Source organism: Dipodomys ordii, unplaced genomic scaffold, assembly GCF_000151885.1.
Source record: "Dipodomys ordii isolate 6190 unplaced genomic scaffold, Dord_2.0 Scaffold9, whole genome shotgun sequence".
NCBI classification, from domain to species: Eukaryota; Metazoa; Chordata; class Mammalia; order Rodentia; family Heteromyidae; genus Dipodomys; species Dipodomys ordii.
In genome coordinates, this window is record NW_012267225.1 from 2165678 (window position 1) to 2183133 (window position 17456).

Genomic DNA, 17456 nt, shown 5'->3' on the forward strand with positions numbered 1-17456 from the left:
TCCTTATATTATAGATGTAAGAGTATGGATATCAAGTACACCACCCATCTGCTGCCTAAGAAACAGATTTGTAAGTCACTGGAAAATTCCCTAGGATTCCTCCCAGGGCCCACCACCATGAGATACCTGAGGTGTCCAAGCTTGAAGCTGCGAAAAGAAAAAGCCAAGCTTGTCTCCCCAGCTGCCCCTCCCACCACCACACTTAGATTTATAGCTCTGGGGAGTGGAGTTTCTTCATAAGTCTGCTTCATGGCCTCCAGTTAGAGCTCCCTCAAGGATACCAAGCTGAAGACTCATCTGCCTACAGATGGTGGAGAAAAGTCGTTAGTGAGCATTTTCTTTTTTTTTTTCTTTTTTTCTTGCTCAGGGACTTAAAGCAAAAGCATCTGCAGTATCCAGTTAATACTTTCCCATTTTTACTTTTGTCATCTTCTCCAATGAGTAGAACACCTGCTGGGTGATTTGCTTAGAAATGAAAAATTAGAAAGTCTTTAACTCCATTTCCTGCCTGGGGAACAGGACATTTCTCTCTTTCACTCCCTCTCTATCTCTCTTTCCCTCTCTCTCCTTCTCTCTCTCTCTCTCCCCCCCTGTCTGTCTTTCTTCTTCTCTCTTTTCCCTCTCTCTCTGCTTCCCTCCCTCCTCCTTCTTCTTCCTCTTCCTTTCCCTTTCCTTCTTCTTTTTCCTTTCTCTCTCTGATTCTCAAGCCATCTAGCTGAAGCCCTCCACCTTCTTTAACAATACACCTTCTCTCTCCCAGTTAAACTTCTTGCTTTGCCACTTACAAAAGAAAGAAAGAAATGAAAAGTGAAATGCAATGTAGTCACTGTGACTACTCACACTTAGGGCAGGCACCAAGGTGGCACAAAATGTTCAAAGGACAACAGTTATATTAGGACTGGGAAGGTGGCTCAGTGGTAGAGCACTTGCCTTGCATGCATGAGGCCCTGGGTTCAATTCCTCAGCACCACATAAGCAAAAAAAGCCGGAAGTGGCGCTGTGGCTCAAGAGTGCTAGCCTTGAGCTGAAGAGCTGAGGGACAGCGCCCAGGCCCAGAGTTCAGGCCCCATAACTGGACCTCCCCCCCCAAAAAAGAAAAGAAAACAGTTATATTGGATCAATATTGTGTATTGAGTTTTAATATAACTACTAGTGTGACTGTCAATACTGTCAGTAACTACTACTGTTACTAGTCAATACACATACATATACCAGCTCAAAAGTTACTCACTTCAAGGAAGTTGGAACTCCAAATATACTGGATCTGTGTAACAAATCCTGGGTTTCCAAGACAGATACCAATCATCTGGAGCACGGTAATGTGGAAGGAAGTTGAAAGGAAAGCCTGGTGCCCTGGTAAATGTTGGTTCTGTGAATTCCTGAGCTCTGTGGCACATGATGAGGCTCTATCATATATGCATGACATCTGCTCACATAACTGGCAGACACCTCCCAGGGACTAAAAGTGCAGGGAGAGAAAGGGCAGGTGGGCTATGAGATATGAAAGCCTACAGGGTCCAGTGAGCCTCTCTCCCATGCACCCCTGCTCCTCCTCCATCTTCATGCCAGTTAATACTGGTAGCATTCTAGCTGAAGAGAAAATACATTACTATTTGCAATCAGGCCAAGCACAAGTGGCTCACACTTGTTACTCAGGAAGAAGAAATCAAGAATCTAGAGAGAAGTTCAAAGCCACCCCTGGCCAAATGTTCACAAGTCCTCATTTCAATTAATAGCTGGGTCTATTGTGGTTCCAGGCCATCCTGGGACCTACAGTCTCCTTACTTCTCACTCTCTTGGACTGCAGCAATCATACAAAAAGTAAAAGCCCAGGATACACCTCAGAGGAGGAGGAGAGGAAGGCTGAGCTCTTCCAGCTGTCCCCTGCTGAAGTCACAAAAGAGTGAACCGAGGTGACATCCTGTGGAATACAGATGAGCCACTTAACTGAGCAACAGTTCCAGTTGTTGGCACAACCTTGTGAGCAAACCAATGACTAACATTTGAATTTAAGGGTCATTTGTTAAATTGTGAAAGAGAAACAGAGAAAAGATGGGTTGGTTAGAGCTGTGAGCTTTATATCACCCACAGCAGGAGCCTAAGTTCCCAAATTCCTATTTGGCTAAATCTTGGCAATACCATAAGAAAAGAAAATAATTGTACCACTCTTTGTTTTTATCATGGGAAGACCTGGGGTGGTTCAAGTGATACAGTGCCTGCCTAAGAAGAAGAAGTCTCAGAGGTCAAATTCTAGTACTATCAAAAAGAATGAGGAAGCCAGGTGCTGGTAGCTCATGCCTATAATCCTAGCTACTCAGGAGGCTGAGATCTGAGGACCACAGTTTAAAACCAGCCCAGACAGAAAAGTCGCCTATCTCTAATTAATCACTAAAAAACCGGAAGTGGTGCTATGGTTCAAGTGGTAGAGCACTAGCCTTGAGCACATAGAGGCTCAGAAACAGTGCTCAGACTGTGAGTTCAAGCCCCACAACCAACAAAAGGAAAAGAAATGAGGAACGAGAGCAAAGGAAAGGGTGATATTGTCCAAAAACAAATGTAGGGGGAGGGAGGAGGAGGGGGAAGGGGGAGGGGGAGGGTAGAGATGGTAGGGGAAAAACAAAGGATGAGGTAACAATGCTCGATAGGAAATATACTCATTACCTTACTCATATAACTGTAACCCCTCTGTACACTATTTTTACAATAAAAAGGGGGGAAAAAAACAAATGTACCCTTTACCTGTAATTCCTCTGTATATCACCTTCATAATAACAATAAAAAATTTAAAAGAATGAGGACGATGAAGAAAAGATGAAGGAGAACAGGAGGAAATAATAAAGGTAAAAGAGGAAGAATAGGAGGAAATGGGGGAGGAGAGAAGAAAGTCAAAATTATGTAAATGCTGTAGGATGTAGCTTAGTTTGCCAAATTTTTTTCTGAGCTAATGCTTACCCAGTTTAGCTGAACTGATGTAATTGGAAAACATTAAATGTGTTTCCCTTTCATCTCCAAGTTTACTAGTGACTAGTCTGGATTCTCTCTTCTACACATTAAAGGATTTGATACAAGTGATGACTTTTTTTTCCTATAGTAATCTCCCCTGCCACTGAGACTTCTCTAGGCAAATCAAAGCAATTAATATGCAGTTCAATTTAGAAAGAAAAAAGACACAGAGAGAGGGGGGGTAGGGAAGGAAGGAAGGAAGGAAGGAGGGAGAGGAGGGAGGGAGAGAGGGAGAGAGGGAGGGAGGGAGGGAGGAAAGGAGATAGAGAGAGAGAGACTCACTATTGCACAGGAAGAGAAGACCTGGCATTCTTTTTGGGCTGTTATGCAGATATAGCACATTTATTTACTTTCTAGCTCTGTGAATGTGATCCTCATCAGATTCAGGTATGTGGACAACTCTAGCATCACCACAAAAGCATTCAGGTGAAGTGATTTATGCAGGGTGAGTCAGCCTCAGTAAGCAAGGCCTCATATCCAGTGAGTCAGGGGACCAGAATTCTCCATTCTGCTCAGTTCCTGGAACCTAAAGTATACCCACCGAGCAATAACCTGCATCAAAACCATGTGCCAAAGACAAATGAGATCACACTTAAAGGTGAAATTGTGGCGCTTGGAAGGAGTCATTTCAAGCACATATTACAATGGTGTTTTAGAGTTGGAATCGCAAAAATGTGGATGATTCCATGGACATAGCTGATGTTCATCAGGGTAAGTGCTAGCCGTATTTGAGGGTAGAGGGTACTCTGCAGAAGATCTATAGAGGCTGGATGAGAGCTGGGTAGCAGAGCGCAGATGAAGGTCACATAATTCAGATAACATGTGTCCCTGAAAGACTATTTCTACTCTTCTCCTGCCCCTGCTTGGCAGAAATCAATAAAGTGAAGAAAGTCTATTAGAAAACATATCAGGGGTAATACTAATAACTAAAATTTATTGAGAGTTTACTATGTGCCAGCTCCATTCTAAGCCTCTTATGTGTGTTCGCCCAATTCATCCTCGTAGTCCTTTGAGACTACTAGCAGTAATACCAGCACTTTCCAAATGAGAAAACAGGGTTACAGAGGTTACAGAACTCGAGTGGCTGAGCCCATGAGGGCATCGATCTGCTCTGACTGTACCAGTGTTGGGATGCTTCCTTTGTGTGCCACTTCCTCTAACCCCTGACTGTTGTTTCACTTGGTTGTTGTGTGTCCTTGCAGGTAAAAGAAAAATAGGGTAAGAGATTACGTAACAGGTTACTTTTACCAATTAACTGCCTTAGTAAAACCAATGCATTGAGCAGCTACCAGCTAGGAGGCAGGGTGTCAGCTATGGAGACGCACAGTAGATGACATCACGGTCCGTGCTCTTAACATCCAGTCTTCTTAGGGAAGATAGCCATAGGTCTATTTATAGTAAGGCAATGTGAGCTCCCATACTGCTGCTTCTCCCATCCCCCATGGGCCAACTGCCTGTCCAAGGGAGTGGGGTAACAGAGGAAATCCTTTTTCTACCTTAAGGACAAGGGAATTAAGGGACCCATTTGCCCTCACTCACTCAACTCACTTGAGTTTATGAAGCGTCTTGATGATTAAGAAGGAGACAGTCTGGTGGGTTTCTACAAAGTCCCCACCACTTATGATAGCAGAGACCTGGAGACATCAGATCACAACAGGACTCCTAGATGGTACCACATTCAGTCTTTAGAAATGGTAGTGGCAAGGCATATAAAGGGGGTAGTTGCTGTCTAGCAGTGTACATAGGACGCCACAGAAGGACCTAGTGAATCTCAACAAGATGAGTGGGTGAGATGGTAATGGCAATAGGGGAGAGAGGAACCAAAGAGGAGACTAAGCAGGAACTTGCAGATAAAGAAGGTAGGTTAGGGGGAAGCAAAGGACGGAGTGAAGCAGGACCACAATTCCAAAGTGGGGTACAGATTTACTAAAAATGGAGAGCTATGAAGCCATTGGAGAATCAATGGCAAGATCCTAAAACCATATGGACAATAGCATCGACGTTAGAGAATGAGGGGGTAAGCAAAGGCAGAATAAATCACATCTGCGATAGTTCGTCAAACAAGAGGCAATGCAGATGGAGATGAGGCAAAACTGAAGGCGAAGGCAGGCAGGGAGGAGACAAAGCAAGTGAGGAAGAGCCAAGAGAGGCTGAAGGTCATGCCTCCAGTCACGTAGCTGGCAAAGAAAACGAAGGGGCAGCTCTGAAAAAAGAAGGTGGTGTGCTCCAAGTGAGAACTGGTGGAAATATAAGTGCTAAACATGGAGATGGTAGGGGAGAACAGAGCATGTGATTTATTGCTCGACTGGGGACATGAAGGGACCTGATCTTGCCCTGTTAAAAAAGCCGGACCAATCAGTCATCTTACATACCTGTTTGCTGTGTCGTGTGAGACTGTTGGATGGAGAGTACGACTAGGTTAACTGAATCGTACAGAGGACAGCTCCACAAGTTCTGCCCTGAAGCATTCTGTTTAGCCAGATCGTTTTGTACCCAAGGAACTCTCCTTTCTATTTAACAGTCAGGGAAATTCCCCTTATCCCTGCCATCGGCTCTGAGCTCCTAGAGCAAAACAACTACGGATTGTCTTTGATGTTAATTTCATCCACCAGGCTTACCCCACACCTTTGCTCTTAACATATGTACCTACACAAATTCCAGAGATCTGTAACTAAACCTTCCCAGAAGTACAGTTGAAATGGTGATGCATAACTGTAATACCAGCTCCTTGGAAAGTGGAGTAGGAAGGTTAGAGTTGGAAGCTTACCCTAGAGCTTAAAAAAAAAAAATCATGAGACCTTCTCTGAAAAATAAATCATAAAATTCAGTGAACCTGACTTAAAATGGCTGAGGGCTTACTGAGCAAATGCAAGTCCCTGAGTTCAAATCCCAATACTGCCCAACACATAAAACCAAAACAACAAACAACAAAACAAGATACATGCTGTGGGTAAATTGTCCAAAGGCTTATGGGTAGGAGAATAGTGCAAATGACTCTAATGAAGGCATTTTTGGTTAAGGAAGTCATTGATATCTAATCAAGGCCCTGAGAATGAAGGAGAAGCTCACTACAGCTCTCTCCCAGGAAGTAAGAGAAACCCTAGCAACCTCATAGCTTTCCATCCATTCCTGAGACAGATTCCTGTTGTGCAGCTGCCTAATGGAGAAACACACCCTGAAAATAGCAATGACAAGTTCCCAAAGGTCAGAGTGGTAGTAACTCAGACTTGGTGATCCGTCTGGACTCAAATTAGCACTCAAATTAGGTCTTAACTTAGAATTCCCCTTACTTGTACAAAGGAAATCCTTCAAGGTCTACCATGATTAAGATTTCTATGAAAGCAGAGACTTCTCAGGGATTTTTTTCCTGATGGCTGGAGAAATCAAGACAACCTGAAACTCACCCCCAGGTGGAAACTCCCAGGGAAGGAAAAGTTCTCCCAGAAATCCTGTCAGGACTTCCAGTCAGTAGCCCAGCTGCTGCCCAAGAATGCTAAGTCATGAGACAAAGGATGCCCCCAGTGACAATGCCATCTGACTGGAATTCCACCCTGTGGTCTATGCAGAAACATTTCAGAAACTAACAACACCCAATAAATGGTGCTCAGATAACTACTTCCTTTTGATAAGCCTTCCAAACTCTACCGGAAATCAAGACTTCACCAATGTCTGTGAAACTAAGAGCATCTGTCAATTTGTCTCTCCACAGACTCACAATTTATCCAAAGAACATTCTGGAATACTTGAGGTTCTCCAAGGGTTTTGTTAGATTAGCTATGAGAGGCCCAATACTCTAGCTAGGTTACTGTGTCTCTCACTTTGCCATACAGAGGCAGGAAGGACCAACAATATTAAGTATTTGTTGACTTAACAAATAGGGGAAATAGGGCTAGAAAGGTTCAAGTTGAGGGAGGAAGCAAGGAAATAACTTTGTTGCTGAAGACTTCAGTTTCAGATCAGTAATATTTCATGGAGACACTGGTAAAAATTTTAAAAAACATAAAAAAAGAAAAGGTATTTAGTTGAGGTGAGTGGGCAAAGCAAACAAAGACATAACAGCAGATCAACCAGACTTGGTTTCTGGAATCTGTATCCAACACTGTGATAATTTTCACCTAGATCTCTAGGCAAGCCTAATTATTAAGAGGACTTTTGGTTCAGTTGGTAGAGCACTAGCTTATGAGACAAAGCATCAGGTATCTAGTTTGAACACCAGTCTCAGACCGAAAAAGCAAAAGAAAAAAGGGGTGGGGTTTGGGTTTTTTGTTTTTGCATTTGTGAAGAACTTAGTTCATCTTTTGAGAGTAAGTCATTATTGTTTTTCATACAATATTCAAACCATATTTTTCAATAGCTAATGGCTTAAGATATTTTTTGGGGGGTCTGGTCGTGGGGCCTGAACTCTGGGCCTGGGCGCTGTCCCTCAGCTCTTCAGCTCAAGGCTAACGCTCTACCACTTGAGCTACAGCGCCACTTCTTTTTGTTTATAAGGCGCTGAGGAATCAAACCCAGGGCCTCAGGCATGCAAGACAAGTGCTTTACCACTGAGCCACATTCCCAGCCTGACTTAAGATATTTTTTAATTGTCTGTGTTTCAAAGGCTCATTTTATGTCTGTGTGGGTATGAGCATGGTTTGTGCATGTGTGTGCGTGCATAAGAGAGAGAGAGACTATGACAAAAACAGACTTTTGTAAAAATATCCAAAAGGAATACGGATCAGCTGCTAAACGCCTAGAGACAATTCCAATACCCACATAAATAGACCATGTAAGAATTTGCAGTGTCATATTTAACTGGCGTGACTAAAATAGACTCACTCTTTGTCAACTCATTTTCTGATTACTATGTGCTGTTTCTTGTGCACCTCAGGAATAACAAAACAAAATGCTGGAAAATGTTTGCTTCACGCTGAAGCCATTAAACTTAACTCTCTGAGACTGCTTGCAATTAGCTCTTTCCTTCGTTCTCACTAGCAAAGTTGGATGCACACTTCCAGACAGCCTAGAGCTCTGGCAAGTCAGTCTGTGGTTTGGGGGGAGTCCAGAATGTGCTTTGCAGAAGCGGAAATAGAAGCATTTGTTCAGCTGGATAGTGGATCCATTGAAGGCTCTGGCTGTCCATAATAAAACACTGGTTAAGTGGAGAACAGAACAGCAAAAATATCTGACAGCCTGAAACAGTGCTTATCTTTTGTCATTTTCCAGGGAGCAACCATGTCACCATTTCTTCGGATTGGTTTGTCCAACTTTGACTGTGGGACCTGCCAGTCCTGTCAGGGTGAGGCTGTGAACCCATACTGTGCCGTACTTGTAAAAGAGTATGTTGAATCAGGTAAGAATGGGGACTGAGGTGGGGAGGTGACTCTGGCTATGTATATTGGATGATGTCCTTCCAGGACCTTCAAGGTCATTTGATTCAACTGGAATTTTCAGCTCAAGACATCAATGTCCAGTGTGTCTTAAGGACGTATACTAAGTGATACGTACTGACTAGAACCTTAAGACCCACTGCTGTTTTGGGGTTTTTTCACATAAACAAAGATAAGGCAAAAGGTTGAGGAAATTAGGTGAAGTGTTAATGCAGAAGCAGCAGATAGAGGATGTATAACCTCTACTCATAAGCCTAGTTGCTTTAAATGATTACCAGTAGATTAATACTGCCTAATCTAATTTGATCTTGGGATCAACTCTAAAGACTGCTTATTGTTTCCTTGGCTAAGCTTGGTGAAGTTTGGGAGACTAAATCTATCATGAACCATTATAATCCAAATTCTAGCAACTTGCACTTACTAAGATCCTACCTGAATGGAAGTATAGCCATGTCTTAGGTGAACACGTCCAAGCAGCAAGTTCATGCCAAGGGGTCCAACTGTGTCTGTGAGCCAAGATTCCCTCCATAGACTTAGAGTCTTCTGTTTCTAATGGACTATGTGTGTGGTCCCTTCGGCTTCCATTCATTCCTTCTGCTTTTTAGGATTCTGAGGACTTTCCAAGGGAAAGGTAGGGGGAAAGTTTATATACCAAAACCTTCCCATCCTCATAACCTTTTCCTGAGTCCCTGCATTCAGACTGGTTCAGGAGACGTGTGACCCCCAGCCCACAAGGGTAGAGATTTGAAGTAACTAGAGAAGTAAGTCTTCATAACTACCATACACAAAAGTGTTCTTGAAGAGCCTACTTTGAGGGCCCTGGGACTAGAGCAGAGAGGAAAACACAACACAAAAAATAACAAGCAAGTCCAGAAAGAGCTCTCTCCCTTGACAGCTCCTACTCTCATAGCAAAAGGCAATCATCCAAACTACAACGTGATAAGTAATGGTAAGTAAGGCATTTAAAGGGAGAGGAGAAGGATGGATACAGAAAAATGTCTGTTATTCTACGGAGAGTAGAATAAGAGGTCCTTAGGAGACCTCTGTAGGGGACTGGGAGCCCTCACAGATGCAAGGGGAAACTGAGTCAAGTGGTGGAACTTCCATTGGAGGCAAACAGGTCAGAATTCTGAGAAGTCTAAATCCCACTGTGCTGCCTCAAACCAATAGCTAAAACAAAAAACAAAAATAAAGCAAAAACATTTTACGGCTCAGTTCACCCCTCCAGCCACACTCTAAGTACATCAAAGGCAAGGAGACTGTAACATCTTGATTTTTTTTCCCTCTGCCCCAAGTTTTCTCCTGTTTAGTTAAAAGTGAGAATGCCACTTGCTCCCAACCTAAACCCTTGCAAATGTCACAGACATCTTTGAAGTGTAAAATGTCTAAGTTTTTCAAAGCTGCTTTGGACTCAATGTGTCTCCTGGACCCGGTGCTCTCTCCAGCTTTAGGTCTCACTGACATTTGCCTCTAGAGAGTCTTTTTCTTTTCTTTTCTTTTCTTTTTTTTTGAAATTTCCTTCTTCTTTTGGTCTTGCCTTTGAACTTGGTCTAATCAGCCATGTGGATCAAGAGACCTTGTCAGAAAAGAAGGAAACAGTTTTTCTAAAAGATTGGCCTGTGGACTGTGGCGATTTCTCGGTTTGATTCTTGTGTTGTTGGTTTTGTTCTCATTAGAAATCACTCTGAATGTTATCACGCAAGTATTGTTCTTACAGGACTTAAGGAAGGTTTTGAACTTTGGTTGTGTGAAGCTGCATTGTGTGTGTGAGACAGAGGGGGGAGGGAGAGGGAGAGAGAGTGAGAGAAAGAGAAAGAGAGACAGAGACAGAGAGAGAGAGAGAGAGATGAGTCAAGAGAATGAACAGGCTATGGCAGGCGCTTTCTGTTTGTGAGCCTTTGAAAATGGTCCTGTTCATCCTAATGTGGGTAGAAATGTGACTAAACTATTTAATTCCCCTAGTAAAATTTCTCCAGCTTTTCATAAAGGAACCATGCTGTCTGTAGCTTTGTTCTTAACCATAACCAGGACTTCTTTTTCCCGTCTCCAAAATAGCCAGCAAAAAATGAAAATAGTGCTGGAGGGATACCTCAAGTGGTAGAGCACCAACCTAGCCAGCTCTGGGTTGAAACCGCAGCACTGTCTAAAGAAAGAGAGGATAAAAGAAGAATTTGAGAAGGCAGTGGTTCAACTTTTAAGTGTATTTATGCCAAATGGCAATGTTTAACTCTCTTTAAAGAGGTTGTCATTATAAACCCAGATTGTGCCACTGCGTCTTGCAGTTGTTTTATACTGACTATTATTTTCATTGGATGCCCGGGAAATTAATCACATGACCAAGACCTACTGTCTAATAAAGGAGGATATCAAAAGGCAGAACAGTTTAAGTTTGTTGTTCCCTTTATGTGTTTTGGTTTTGATACTTTAGGAAAGGGTCTTGCTATCTAGCCCAAGCCGGCCTTGAACTTGAGGTCGTCCTGCTTTAGCCTCTAGAGTGTAGGCATTCCACGTATGTGCCCTGTCTTAGAGATTTATTTAAAGTTTTATTTGCTCAGATATTCATGCCCAAAGTGAAGCAATCAACTCATAAATATTTGCAGTCTAAGACATTATCCGATGCCTATTGTTTAAATTACCTACATGCATTTTGTTTGGAAAAGTTACTGAAACTAAAGTAATGGAATAGCTGTAGTGATAGGTATAAACATTTCTGAAAATATGGCATATAATGTTTGTCATACTTTTGAAGGATCTCCTCAAAATACACTTAATATTTTGAGAATATACTTTCTTATTTCCAGAAGGCTGAAGAACTTCTATTTACAAACACATAAGCCAAGGTAATTTGTAAATGAGTGTTTACTAAGACCTACTGTCAGTAATTAAAATACAGTTTGGTATCCTTTATTTTGGTTTCAGGTTGTGCTTTGTTTGAAGGGATAATCAAACATCTTTCAGTATTTTCATTAAACTTTTGAAATGTTTGCAAAAATAAATAAATAACCTACATGCAACTCTGAAGATTGACCTCGCATCTCGACCATGGAATGGTGTGTTCTGTCACCTGCGTTGTCTCTGTTATTTTTGTCTTCACAACAGAATTACCCATTCCAGAGAGCAGAGGGAGTTGGTGTTACCATTAAGTTGAATGATTCTCTAACGTTGCCTGAATGAGTCATGAGAATTCTACCTTTGTGGTCCTAGAAAATGGGCAGATGTATATCCAGAAGAAACCAACCATGTACCCGCCCTGGGACAGCACCTTCGACGCCCATATTAACAAGGGAAGAGTGATGCAGATCATTGTGAAAGGCAAAAATGTGGACCTCATTTCAGAAACTACAGTAGAGCTCTACTCGCTGGCCGAGAGATGCAGGAAGAACAATGGGAGGACAGAGCTATGGGTAAGTGTTGGAGCTGTGAACTCTAGTTCATCAAATCTATGCACCTTGCTGTTAGCCAGCTCCAAGTTTCTGTCAGGATTTCCCAGGCCTGGGGTAAACGCATACACTTCCTCCTTAGTGATTTAGTGATGACAATGACAATTTATTATGACCTTCAAAATGTATAAATATATTCAGATCTCTCTGGTGCTTACATAACAGTAGAGAAGGCTATGAAAATCTGTGGTTGATCTTTCACTGTTAAGTTTGGAAATATCAAAAGTTCTTCTTGAAGGGGAGAAACTATTTTCAAGATATCTGATTGTGAGAGGCTAGCAGAAAGACCTCTTTCAAGTTTATCTATCAATGGTTTTAAGCCATAATGGAGTTAAATAGCTTATGCTGTACCAAAAACATCATCCACAACTCATGCTTAGTACACCACTCTTGCAAATCTAGGTTATAACTGTTGGGGTAGCAGATGTTTAGAAATATTAAAGGGAGGAGTAAAACATGGGTGCATTAAAAAATGCTAATACAAACTTCTAAGGACACCAAATGAAATAAAAGTGTATCCATAAAATCTGCCTTTACGTGATCTGAAATAAAAGTGTATCTATAAAATCTGCCTTTACATGATCTGAAACCCAGAAAACATTTTACTAATGTGTATATCATTTATGTCAAAGGTGAGGATCTTGCTTTTCCATTTCTTGCTTTACTATACCTCAGACTTTAGAAATCTACACAAAAGAGTTTCAGTTCTCAGGTTTCACAGGGGAATGAGAGAAGGCCAAAAACTACATTTTTGGTGTCCATTTTGGGTACACAAGAAAAAGTATTCTTTAGGAAAGTATACAAATTTTTGCTGGTGTAACTGATGTAATCTTTACAGACAGCTACAAGCCAAGGTTTTATTGAAGGTGGGTATGTGTATAGAACATAGTTCAGAGGTTTCAATTGAGTGTTTCTGCTTTGAGCTTGGATAAAAGGATCCAGACTCCTCTAGATCAGCTGTTTAAGTGAGTCAGGAAAGGTTAAAGAACTGATGCTACAGATGGTCATATAGTGTTCAAGCGGCATTTGGATCCTTATTTAACCAATTCACCCTCCTTTTCTGATTTTAAGCTGTAATTGTGGTGGGGGTGTGGGGGAGAGGTCCTTAATTTATTTTTATCTCAGATTATCTTAAACTAATAGTTTCCCTTGCTTCTATTATAAACTGCTTTTTAAAAATTAATTCCTCCATTATAAATGGATTCTCTCAAACTTGCCTTTCATCTCCATCAACTATTCTGTGGGTAAGTAATGCATTGAGACTGAGCTCCTGCTTTTTTCAGGTCGCCACTAAACTCATGGCTTTCTCCTTCACTCCCAGAAGCAAGAGAAAAACATGTCTTTCTATGAGCATCGCTTTCCAGTAGCTGCACTGCCCCTGGTTTAGTTTCCTGCATCACCGCTGTATCCTGAATGTCGATAACACATTTCCTCACACCGTACTGATTGCACCAGTAGTGAGGATCAGGCCCCAACTCCTCCCTCTTCTCTTTCTGTTTTTGCCTTCATTTCTATTGCTCGCTTCACAAATCTGCCAGCCATGATGTCTCCACTTGATACTGAAAACATCTCTCTACCCACTGATCTATTTAAGCTTACATGAGAACTTACAGGTAGCCAAACAGTCAGAGTTTATCATAAAACTGTAATCCTAAAATGCAATTGCTATTATGTCAGTTTCTCAGACATCTTGGGAGGCTGAGCAGTTTATATAAGGTCACATGGGTAGGAAATTATTTAACTGCAATTCAAATTCAACTCTAGGTTTAAAAGCACATCTCTTGCTAGTTCTCATTTATTTCAGCGAATCCATGAATGCGATGATAAATCATGCCTTTGATTCACCTCTTTTCTTACTCATTTTAGTCCACTAATGTTCTGTGTGTATATATGACACATAAATATATATGATATATAAATATACACACATATATATTAATGCTAATGATCCTCTGAGCTTTGTCCTGTTCTCCAATATATGTCACATTACATAAGATCCTGAATCAACTCCTAACATGGCACTTTGTTCTGATCCCTTCTATATAACTTATATATATATATTATGCTCACATATATAAGCATATATGCATATATGTATATATATTTAATATACTCATATACTTATGTATAAGCATATATACTTATATTCATATATACTGATGTATACATTTTATATATACTTTGTATACATATGCAATATATGTGTGTATATATATATATATATTCTTTTACCAGACCCATCTAATTAGAATCCCTTTCATAGAGCATCTGGAATATTCCCAAGGAAATTTTTGCCTCTCTGAAAGCAAAGGCTACTCTCCTACCTAACCTGGGTTTGCATCCAATGGGAAAAGCAGAGGGTCATGGGTCTCTCAAAGCAGAATTGCTCTTTATTTCAAAAGCCCTACTTTGTCCTCTGGGAGCTAGTCCTGATGGCTGCTTACTTCTGTCAGTGATGAAACTCAGGATCTGCACTCTTGGAGCTCTTCAGATAAACAGTGTCACACAGGATGAAAACCAAATAGCATGTGTCTTTGAATTTTGCCTCTACTTTATGCAAAGTTTCCTCCCTAAGGGGAGTGGGTAACTTGCTGAGGTGGTTTCCTACAAAAAGCCTGTAGTCAGGGGTGCTGCACGGCTCAGACGATGACAAGCGAAGGACAGAATCAATGGTTTCTTCCCTGACCCCTCACCCCGTGGCTGGTGATGACGTCATCAAGCTCAGGGCTTGATCCTGACTGATATTTCTCTCCCTCTCTCCCTTAGCTAGAGCTGAAACCTCAAGGACGAATGCTCATGAATGCAAGATACTTTCTGGAAATGAGTGGCAAGTGACAGTTCTTTTTCCTGTTTGGGGGTGGGAAGGGCACAGACTCTCATTCAAGAGTAACTTGTTTCACTGTTGCAAGGAGAAAAAAGCAGCACAAGGAACTTTATTAAAATTTCCAGTAGTGTACAGACATGAATTGGACATAGTTATCTGGGCCAGACAGACATAAAAGAAAAAGAAACAGAAATAATTGAATTTAGAAATTACAACTAGAAATGAAAAAAAAAATAAAGCACAAATGTTGGCTCACACCAAACTGCTCAAGGATTAAATTCTTAAGGCCAGCCTAGGCAGGAATGTCCTTGAGACTTCATCTTCAAATAGCCAGCAAAAAGCATGGATGGAAGCATGGCCCAAGTGGTAGAACGTCAATGCAGTAAGCAACACTAGTAAGAGTTTAAACCCCAGTATCACCAAATAAATAAATATAATAGAAATGTAAATACAAAACATTTACATCATTTATTTTTTAATTGGGTGAACTCATGCCTGGTGCTTTTAAGTCTCTGTTTTATAGTTTAGGAATTTAATGTAAAATGATAATGTGTTGCTATGTATGCATACATATGTGCACATATATATACAAACATACACACACATACATACACTATATATATATATATATATATATATTTGCAGAACAAATATTACACTATTACTAAAACAAATAAGAAACTAACAATAAATTCTCCACAAATTGGAAGTGGCGCTGTAGCTCAAGTGTTAGAGCGCTCACCTTGAGCTGAAGAGCTGAGGGACAGCGCCCAAGCCCAGAGTTCAAGCCCCACGACCAACCAAAAAAAAAAAAAAATTCTCCACAAATCTACTGGCATAATGCTAGAGTTGAAAATTAGTTCCTTTCAGGAACAACAAAGCATAAGGAAGCCTAGTGCTAAAAGAGTTTAGGTTCCATGTACTGTATAGACTTTAGTCACAGAAGCTAATTTACTAGAATTGTGTGTTGGATGCCTTTGAGAGTCTGTCAGTGCTGTTTAACTGGATATGGACCAAAATCATCAAATTCTACACTGCAGAGTGAACTTTGGAACTCCCTGATGCTAGACTGCTTTGATTTTCCTTCTTTCTAAATTTGTTTTCCTACAGGTTGAATATTGCTTACCCCAAATGGTTGGGATCAGAATTTCTGATTTAGTTGACTTTGGATTTGGGGATATCTAAGCATCCATAATGAGATATGAGATACCTTGAGAGATTGAATTTTCTAATGTTTCATGCCCATAGCCTGAAGATAATTTTATATATTTTAAGTAAATTTGTTCATGAAGCAATTTTCTGGCATGGAATTTTACACCTGTTGTAGTCTGTCAGTGCTCATAAAGTTTCAGATTTGTGTTAAGCACTGGGGCCTCATCTCTGTAACTCAGAAAGCTGAGATCCGGAGGATCAGGGTTCAAAACCAGCCCAGGCAGAAAATCCAAGAAATTCCATCACCAGTTAACCAGCAAAAAAGGGACTTAGAGGCATGGCCCAAGTGATAGTGCCAGCCAAGCAAACACGAGACCCTGAGTTCAAATGTTGGTCAAGAAAATGAAAAAAGTTTTGGATTTTTTATTTTAGAGTTTGGAATTAGCCATGTTCAACCCTTGAATTTTTGCTCAGATTTACATTGCTTCTGTAAAACACATCTAGTTCCTTATGTGTCCAGAGACAATGAAAGCAATAGTATGGGACAGTCAGGGAAACCTTGAACACTCACCGGGTTCTAGATGATTGAGTCATAGCTCTTCATGTTTTCTATGTGATAACAATGTATGATCGTTATGTTTCTCTCTCAAAGGGAGCCTTGTTCTTTTACAGACAGGCTGAAAGTCTTATAGGCTAAGTAATATAATACAGGGAGTTTGTTTCAAAATAATTTATTGGTACAGGATAGGGAAAGTAGATAAGGTTCTAGTAGAAAACAATGGCTCTGAGTTGCTTGTTGTTGAAGCCGAATAGTTAACATTTGAAAATTGATCTTAATATTTCATCAGATTTGTGCATATTTCAATTTTTCCATAATAAAACTTTCAAAGAAAGAAAAAGAAATGAGCTGAGCACTGGTGACTCACAACTGTAATCCTAACTACTCAAGAGGTTGAGATCTGAGAATCAGAGTTCAAAACCAGTCTAGGCAGGAAATTCTGTGAGACTCTTCTCGCAAAAAGCCCAAAGTGGAGCTGTGGCTCAGGTGGTAGAGAGGCTGGCCTTTGGCAAAAAAAAAAAAAAAAAAGCTAAGCTAGCTCTTAAAATGTATACCCTAGGAAAATAAAAAGTGTGAAAGATGGTGTGGAAAGAGAAGGCAAGAGAAAAGGGAAGTTTAAGGAAATTTAAACTTGAATAACATTGAAGATAATATCCTGTCTCCTGAATCCCTCCATGGAAGGCTCAACAATAGTCTATCCCACAAAAGGGTTAATACTTTAGCTCTCCATACACAGATTACTCCAGTCTTGTCCTTGAAAAATCTGCCCTTGACAAAACTGTTATCTCTTTTCTTAAGAAGATTTTTATTGTGAAAATACTGTACAGAAGGGTTACAGTTACATGAGCAAAGTAATGAGTATATTTCCTATGGAGCACTGTTGGCTCTTCCTTTGTTTTTCCCCTACCATCCCTTCCCTCCCACCTCCACAACTACACTCCTCCTCCCCTTTCCCCCTCCCCACCTAAACTGTAAAGCTCATTTTTTTCTTTTTCCTTTATTTTTTGGGGGGGGGGTCCAGTCGTGGGGCCTGAACTCTGGGCCTGGGCACTGTCCCTCAGCTCTTCAGCTCAAGGCTAGCGCTCTACCACTTGAACCACAGCGCCACT

At 40.9% G+C, this 17456-nt stretch overlaps 1 protein-coding gene across 1 annotated transcript in view; it reads left to right on the forward strand.

Moving 5' to 3' along the window:
- The window catches only part of Prkcq (protein kinase C, theta), an 83308-nt gene that overhangs the window by 25607 nt on the left and 40245 nt on the right, over positions 1–17456 (forward strand). The window contains exons 2-4 of the mRNA XM_013009372.1: positions 8209–8335; positions 11577–11776; positions 14579–14639. Coding sequence (XP_012864826.1) covers positions 8218–8335; positions 11577–11776; positions 14579–14639 — 379 coding nt within the window. The 5' untranslated portion in view covers positions 8209–8217. The remainder of the gene's footprint in view (positions 1–8208; positions 8336–11576; positions 11777–14578; positions 14640–17456) is intronic.